The sequence below is a fragment of the Nicotiana tabacum genome, chromosome 16 (assembly GCF_000715075.1).
Source record: "Nicotiana tabacum cultivar K326 chromosome 16, ASM71507v2, whole genome shotgun sequence".
Classification (NCBI taxonomy): Eukaryota; Viridiplantae; Streptophyta; class Magnoliopsida; order Solanales; family Solanaceae; genus Nicotiana; species Nicotiana tabacum.
The window spans coordinates 751,609-760,064 of NC_134095.1; the positions used below are offsets into that span (position 1 = coordinate 751,609).

The 8,456-nt window shown below is 35.2% G+C and overlaps 1 protein-coding gene across 1 annotated transcript; it reads left to right on the top strand.

The window, feature by feature from the left end:
• Positions 1-1,374: 1,374 nt before the first annotated feature.
• LOC107816596 (2-oxoglutarate and iron-dependent oxygenase domain-containing protein CP2-like) lies at positions 1,375-6,504 on the top strand. The gene is made up of 9 exons (XM_075232507.1): positions 1,375-1,802; positions 2,729-2,776; positions 3,650-3,826; positions 3,914-4,064; positions 4,513-4,599; positions 4,703-4,844; positions 5,051-5,179; positions 5,934-6,045; positions 6,347-6,504. The coding sequence occupies exons 1-9, from the start codon at positions 1,518-1,520 to the stop codon at positions 6,368-6,370; spliced, it is 1,155 nt and encodes a 384-aa protein (XP_075088608.1). The 5' UTR covers positions 1,375-1,517; the 3' UTR covers positions 6,371-6,504.
• The last annotated feature ends 1,952 nt before the right edge of the window (positions 6,505-8,456 follow it).

The following is an 8,456-nucleotide window of genomic DNA, read 5'->3' on the forward strand; positions in this document are numbered from 1 at the left end:
ACTGGAAGGACAGATGGAAGAAGAGTATCTGCCAACGGCCCACGTACGAGGGTTAGCCGAAGGAAATTTCTCTTTGAAGTCTTTTGGTGTAACAAGACCTCTAGGGATGATGGAACCCATTGTTAGAGGAGCAATGTCCTCGACTTTGCTTTTGCTTTTTGAAAAGCTGGTGTTCTTTGAAGAAGAAGTCATTATATGTTATCGATGAATGAAAAGCTTTTCCGTTTGAAGGAAGTTAAAAAAATGTTGAAGAACAATAAAGAAGGTTTTAGGAAGTTTGGAGAGTTACGTAGTATGAGTGAAGAAAGTTGATGCATATAAGTAAAGGTTTAAGCGGCTAAATTCGTGTCCATGATTACCTCGATAATCGGCAGAAGTTATGCTGAATCGGGGGATGACGCGTATTCGGGGCATTAAATGCGGAGAGACGTGCGTCTAATCAATCGCGAGAAGCTTTTTAGAAGGAATCATAGTAATTCCCACCAAAAAAGAGTGTTTCTACCAACTTCTCGGTGACACAAAATTATATCATCGGAAAGTAGGGGGACTATCTGTATAGGATAAAATATGCTATGCTAAGTGGCCGCTTAAAGAGTGACACGTGGAACCTAAGGCAAGGGATATTTAGAACCGAAGGCAATTATCCCGTTTGTCACCGGAAAGAATGACACTCGTAAACATGCAATAAATACCCTCCGTCTAATGGCATTTAATGGAGAATATTCCACAATATTTAGTACACTGCCCGTTACAGAGAACTTGTCATTTATGCTCACCGTTACACCTTTATCAATGGCCCTCATAATTGACATTAAAGAAATGCATGATCCTAGGACCTTGTTCCTTAGATGCAGCTATAAATAGTGAGCTATGTTATCATTGTAAGCGGTCAAATTTTCTAGCAAACTTATGATATAACCGATTCAAAGCTTTATCCAATTTTATCTTACAACTCCTTGATTTCATTACTTTTGTACCCCGAAATCATGCTCCCGGAATTACTGTTTCTGCTATTTTCTCCTCATTTCAAGGCTAAGTATTGTGTATTTCTTCAATTATTTTATTATTTCATGTTCAAATTAATTCACTTGTCTAGAAACCATGTACAAATTCAACTGTATCGTTTTACGGGTAAACAATGTTCCCTTAAAATTTAAATAGATGAAAATAACAATATAAAGATTCATGTGTTATATTTCGCGATTTTATATATTAATTTTTTTTATCTCCTATAAAAAAATTATATAATTAATTAAAATAACATTTATAATATAATAGATATAAACCAAAACATATTCAAAAGAAGGAAAGGAATAATAAAAAGAGCCGTTTAAGTATGCCCTAAAATACGAAAATTTTCCTTGTAAACTTGAAGTTAAATTACAAGGCAGTAGAATCATATTCATACCCTATTTCCATACAAAGAATCAATCTTTGTACATATATATATTGTTGCCAATAGACTTTGAAAACTTTGTTGTATTCTGTAAAGGTTTATTCTCTAAAAAATTACCCACATGGATCAGAGAAGGGAGGCACAAGCTAACGAGATTAATGGGAGTCAGAGCAATGAAAACGACGGCGTTTCATCGAAGGGGCCAGCGCTGCGGCTGTACCCATGTGTAGAGCAGAAGGCGGAGAACTATGAGGATTTAGAAGAAGAATTGGAGTTCAGCCCACACCTATATAGTGCTCTTGAGCGGCATCTTCCGAGCAGCGTACTCAGTTCATCTCGAGACAACAAGGTCCAATACATGACTGATATTCTCCTCCGTTACTCTCCCCGCGCCGACCGCAGTCGCGTAAGTATAGTACTGTATTTTATATACAGTTTGCATGCATGGAATCGTTGTTACATAATCTCACTTGTTAGGAAACGTTTTAGTGGGTCTTTACTGAACAACGGACGGAAAACCAACCAAAAAAAAGATTCCACATTCAATAGAATATCACACTTACAATCTGATGTAATTACCTATATAATGGGCTAGAGCAATTTTTCAACTTTTTGCTTATGTCAAGGAGATTCAACTGCTTATATGTAATAAAAATGTTCACTTTTGGCCTATTTGCATACAGTATTAATGTTTCAAGTTCTTTCCTACGCCACAGTTTCTATACAAGTCTTGTTATTTATGTATAAAAATTCACTTTTACCTCTGCTGATCCGAAAGTTATTACTCCAACTCTTTGATCGCTAGTATAGTCGTGGTATGGTTGGATTTAGAGTTTTGAATTGAGCTGAGAAGCTAAGGCGTGTTATACTCAACTCTACATTAGCATTCATCTTTGATAAGTTTTTACCATTTGACTTCAGTACAAAGAGAATTTTTAATGATTTGACTAGTATTTCTTAAGGATTGCCAATCGTTTATGAGCTAAGTAATTAAGGAGCTTATGGAACAAAAAAGTTGAAGCTTTTCATTTGAATTTGTAATAATAGCTTAGATTTTCTTTGACTATTGGAGCATGTTGGTATTTATATTTGGTTGGTGAACATGTCAGTGCCCCAACGTGAAAACTGTCTTCAATTTATCCTTTTAAATGTTAAGGTCTTCTTAATTCCTTTCAAAATTGCCATCCATATTTTATGCCTTGTGAACCTTGACTTTCTCTATTTTTGCTTAATTCAGCTTCTTTTAGTGTAATGAAACTTCTTCATTATACTTAGGTCTTTTGGCCAATCAACTCTAGTTAGCTTTTAACTGTGTTTGGTATTACATATCAGTTGCAGAAACATGGAGAATACAGGCAGAAAATCATATCAAACTATCAGGTACATCACAGATTATATGTTGTTTGTAAATAAGCTAGTGTTTAATAAATTAAATAAACAACAACAAATTCAGTAAAATTTTACAAGTGGAGCCTGGAAAGCATAATGCATAGTGCATACACGGGCCTTATCCCTAACTTGAAAAGGTAGAGGATCTATTTTCGATAGACCATCGGCTCAGGAAAGATAAGAAGAAAGGAGTAATAACAAGTAACAACACTAGCAAACCAATCAGAAAACCGAGGTAAACAAAATAACAAGTAATAATAGAAATCTAAGGATAAGAAAATACAAGACTAACACTATGTAGCACACTAATACTACTGGCATGAACAAGGAAAACAGAAAATATTCGGCCACCTAACCTTCTACAGGGATTCTCGACTTCTATACCTTCCTATCAAGGGTCATGACCTCGGTAAGCTGGAGTCCTTTTTGAATCTACCTCTGCCTTTTCTTATGCCTTCCAAAGTCAACGTCTCACATCGTCTCACTGGGGCATCAATGCCTCTCTTTTTTACCTGCCCGAACTATCTAAGTCTTGTTTCCCCCATCTTGTCCTGCACAACGGTTACACCCACCTATTTCCGAATATTTTAACTCTTAATTTTATCCAACCTGGTATGCCCATCTCAATATTCTCATTTTTTCTACTTTCATCTTTTGGATATGGGAATTCTGCTGGCCAACACTCATCCTCATACAGCATAGTCGATCTGACCACCTCTCTATAGGACATGTAAAGAATTAAATAATCTTTTTGTGGTTCAGTTTTATAAAGCCTGTGACCAGAAAAACAAAAAGATCCTATATACAGTATATAAGCAAATCTCAATCTTCTTACTTTTTAATTATCTTCACTTTATCTTTCAGCCTTTACACAGGGTGTTATATACCATGCACGCCGCAGATTTCTTTGTACCGTCGTTTATTAAGGCGATCAGTGAGAATAAGGAGGAAAGCTTCAGAAAAATAATGTCTGAACCTTCTCCAGGTGTTTTTACATTTGAAATGCTTCAACCGCGTTTTTGTGAGATGATGTTGGCTGAGGTACTAACTTAGGATCTGTTTTTCCTCTGTGTAATTTATTTCTTTTCTGCTTTCTAATCAAATTTTGATAATATCTACTCTAATTAGGTACAAAACTTTGAGAAGTGGGTTCGTGAAACAAAATTCAGAATCATGCGTCCCAATACTATGAACAAATTTGGAGTTGTTCTTGATGACTTTGGCCTTCAAAACATGCTTAAGAAGTTTATGGAAGATTTTATACGCCCTATTTCAACAGGTAACGACTAATAATTATATGCAGTGTTATCAAAGGCGAAAAACGCAAAAAGACTCTAACGTCAGTTGGGGCTTTAAGCGGAAAGCACAAATAAAGCGCTTTTTTGCGCAAGTGTAGAAAATGTAAAAATATGTATAAGTAGTCCAAGACTAATAATTATAAGCATGAATAAAAAACATATGAATATAAAATTTAATAAAAAATTAGGATAAAGTAAAGTATCAATTGTTTAGTATTGCATTTTCCGGATTACACCCATTGGGAAAAATATGCCTTAAAGCCTTGAGACGACACTGAAGCGCTCAACATGTTTTGAGTCTCGGTTCAGGACTTAAGCGCGCCTTTGACCACACTGATTATACGAAGGATCCAATGAAAAATTATGAAAACAGATAGGTTAGGATGGATCTACTGTTGAACTTAATCATTCTTTGATATAATTGTGCAGTTTTTTTTACTGAAGTTGGTGGATCCACACTCGATGGTCATCATGGTTTTGTCGTTGAGTATGGAACAGACAGAGACATTGACTTGGGTGAGTATGTAACGATATCTATTCAGTAGTTGCATGAATGGACTGTGTTATGTGACATTGAGCATAGATTTTTGCAGTATATCTTAATAGCTTTACTTTTCAGGTTTCCATGTTGATGATGCGGAGGTCACTTTGAATGTGTGCTTAGGAAAGCAATTCACAGGTGGAGAGTTGTTCTTCCGGGGCGTACGGTGCGAGAAGCATGTGAACTCTGATACACAGCCAGATGTATTTATTAATAGATTGTCTTAAGTTTGACTTGAAACAAACTTTAAAAAAGAAGGAAGACTGTATATAATTATATATTTGATCTTAAACAAGCCATAATATTTGTAAGGGAGTACTGCTATTATTCGTCAAGTTGATGAATAATAATTCCTCTATATTTTGGTAGAAAGTGATATTCTACTATTAATTTGGTTCCATGTAATTGATATATGAAGTAATTGTTTTTTCAACAGGAGATCTTTGATTATGTGCATGTTGCGGGGCGTGCGATTCTACATTGTGGTCGCCATAGGCATGGTGCTAGAGCGACAACATATGGGCAGAGGATCAACTTGTTGATATGGTGCAGAAGGTACTGATCAATTCCCTGGCTTTGTTCATGTTCTTGTTGTTCTTTACTTGCCATCTTGCTTCAAATACATATTCATAGAGCCGAAGCTAGAATTTGAAGGCTATGGGTTCAAGGTTCTGATTCTTTTAAGTTGTTGTGTTCTAAATTAGTAATTAATACATATTCAATGAATTTCATAAGACAAATATAGGATTTGAACTGAAGCTACTAGATTCAGCTGAACCCATAGCTGATGGGCTAGCTCCGCCCCTGCATATTCACATAAATGTATGACATTTTTACGGTACTCCCTCCGTTCCAATTTATGTGAACTTGTTTGATTGGGCATGAAGTCTAAGAAAAAATGAAGACTTTTAGAATTTGTGGTCTTAAACAGGTTAGAAAGGGGTCCAGATTATTTGTGTGATTATAAAAAATTTTCATTAAGGGTAGAATTGGAAGTTTAAGCTAAATTGTTCCAAATTTAGAAAGGGGTCATTCTTTTAGGAACAAAACAAAAAGAAATAAGTTCACGTAAACGGGAACGGAAACGGTAAGAGAGTAATATTTTACAGTTCTTGGCAACATTAGAGAGCGTTTATGTCAGTAGAATTTCCAGTTACGACGAACATATGCAAACTAATCATGTGGAAGAGAGTAGTAGCATGACATAAAAGAATAACTCTCCGATTATGAATATTGAATACCTAATTATTTGCTATTTTCAGAATATACTAATGTCGATTACCTAATTATAGTTACTTTCATCTTGCAGCTCTGTTTTCAGAGAGACGAGGAAGTACCAAACAGATTTTCCAAGCTGGTGTGCAGAGTGCAAGCGTGAGAAGGAAGAAAGGATACGGCAAAAAGCTTCTATTCTCAAATCGGTAGGTTCTTTTTTTTTTTTAATTTGTTTTTTCTATACCGTTTTATTTTATATTATATTGCTTGACCGGATATAAAGTTAGAAAAATAAAATAAAATAAAAAGACAATTTTGACACATAAACTGAATTTTATAGTATATAATATTTGAATCGGCTAGAAAACAATGTCATATAAAATTGAACAAACCTTTATTTGATAAACTAGGGGAGTACATAATCTATCAATGTACTAGGGCACACCTAAGAACTTATCATAAAGTGGTTAATATACACTCAAAATTATTTCTCTTATCCCTTTTCAGGAGTTGCGCCTGAGAACTGTATAGCTATTTTTCTTATCCATTTTCAAGAGTTGCTGAGAAGAGTTGGAGAATGTGAAACTTTACGGCGTAAATCCGAATTTGATATGAGTTTTAATATGGGTATCGCAAGAAAATCGCGAAAAGGTAGAAAAGAAGAGTAGGGGAAGCAGCTGCATGCATAGCTGTTTAGTTATTTTATTTTAGTTTAACTTTCACCTTATGTGTAGGATTAACCATCATTTGCGACTTTTCTGTAAGTGATATACGAATGGATGATAGTTTTTGCCATTTGCAGAATAATGTGCTTTAACATTAAAATAAAACTTTCATTAATAAGGAAAAAAAATCAAAACAAGAATGAGAGTGTTAATATATTTACCCTCTTTATATACTGAGGGTTTGTTATAACATAATTAAATATGAAATTTTAGATTTATCCCTTTTCATCTCTTAATTTTCCAATACCCTTTCTAGCTACGTCCACCACAAAACGTTTATGATACTCTGATTTTATCTTTCATGTTAAATTCAAGAAGTATAAGATTTATAAATGTGCTCCCCGTTAAAGAATATTGCCTTTGTGATATTTTTTTCCTTGACCTTTTGTGATAATTAATCATAAAACTTTTAGTGCTTTGTATGAACACATTTCCCGTTATGACAATTATACTCATTTGGAGTTTCAAAGTTGTATGGATCAAAATCTACCCTAGAATATTTAAGATAAGATAATACTAAAGAAAGAATTCTCGTTGGTCGAGGTGGACCAAGAAGCAACGAGATTTATAGTCGAAGAGTCAACGAGAACTGAGGTCGAGATGTCAATAATGGTCGAGGTCGAGCATCGTTGATGAAGCTGCAACAACTAGTTTCCCAAATAGAATATTAAAGAGAATATTCTAATGGATATTCTCTATACTTGTACTATTAGGGTTTACTAGGAATATATCTCATATAAATAGAAAAAGATCCAAAGATCGGGGCATGTGATATTCATTTTGTAAAAAAACATACTTTGATAAAAAGATTCTCTCTCTTGCTAAGATACAAAAACTACCTTTTCACCAAGATTTGTGTCAACATTATTCCATACTTTTCCATTAGATCCTAGAATAATTCAAAGATTTAAGGGTTCATCTGTCACTCATCATTGTCAGGAAGAATAATCATCTAGTTCATCCTTTATTGGGTGAATCACTCCTCCTATTTACTTAAATGTCATTTATTGTTATTCATTACTATTAAATGTTGGATTATTGCACATACCTTTGGGAATAATTATTGCACATTGTTATCACTTTTCTATCAGATCTATTCAACGGTTTTCATACTTTTGGAAGTCACATCTAGAAATATTATTATTAACTAGGTTTAACCCATAATCTTATAAATCTAATTATTTGAATCAAGAGTTATATCTTTTGATCAAACAATTTGGCACCGTCTGTGGGGATTTCTTAGTTAAGCTTTTAATTTCTTCTAGATCTACAACTAGCGCGGGTCACTAACGTTAGAAAAAAAAAAGCGAAAACAAGATCTCATTTCTATGTACGCACAAATACCAACAGAGCAGGTAACCGAGAAGAAAGGATGAGAATAATAAGTGATCTCTCAACCAACCTCATGAACGTCATCAACGAGAGCTGTGAAATGGCAGACGAAGGCGCGACGTCCAATGCCTCTCCTAGGCGAGATCGAACCCCGCCCCTCACTGCAGCATCATAAAATCTCTTGGTAAGAGAGCCTCCACATATATAGGGGAAGAGACGCCCCCATATGTAAAAAAAAATCACCTTGAAGCATGGCTAACTAACACGCTAACAGGCATCCTCAACAAGCCCGCCCGGAACACGGCTACAGAAAATGCAAAGACTTGCCCTATACAACATGCAAAAGAGCAGTGCAACCAACTCACTCCTCCAACGACAGGTATTACTCACAATGTCATTGATAGTGCAGGTGACAACGCCCTCGCAGCCATTCTGAAAAGGATGGAGGAAATGGAGAACAAGAACAAGGCACTCTGAGATCAAATGAAAGAACACTAGGAAAGGGTCGATAAAATACCAGGCGCTCCTAAGGTATTGCCAAAGAGAGATGTTGGCCGATT

Bases quoted from the DNA above. Each gene is read 5' to 3' on its own strand.
- LOC107816596 (XM_075232507.1), top strand. From the start codon at position 1,518: ATGGATCAGAGAAGGGAGGCACAAGCTAACGAGATTAATGGGAGTCAG. The intron at 2,777-3,649 runs GTACATCACAGA...TTTATCTTTCAG, and splicing joins AAATCATATCAAACTATCAG to CCTTTACACAGGGTGTTATA. The intron at 5,180-5,933 runs GTACTGATCAAT...TTCATCTTGCAG, and splicing joins TTGTTGATATGGTGCAGAAG to CTCTGTTTTCAGAGAGACGA.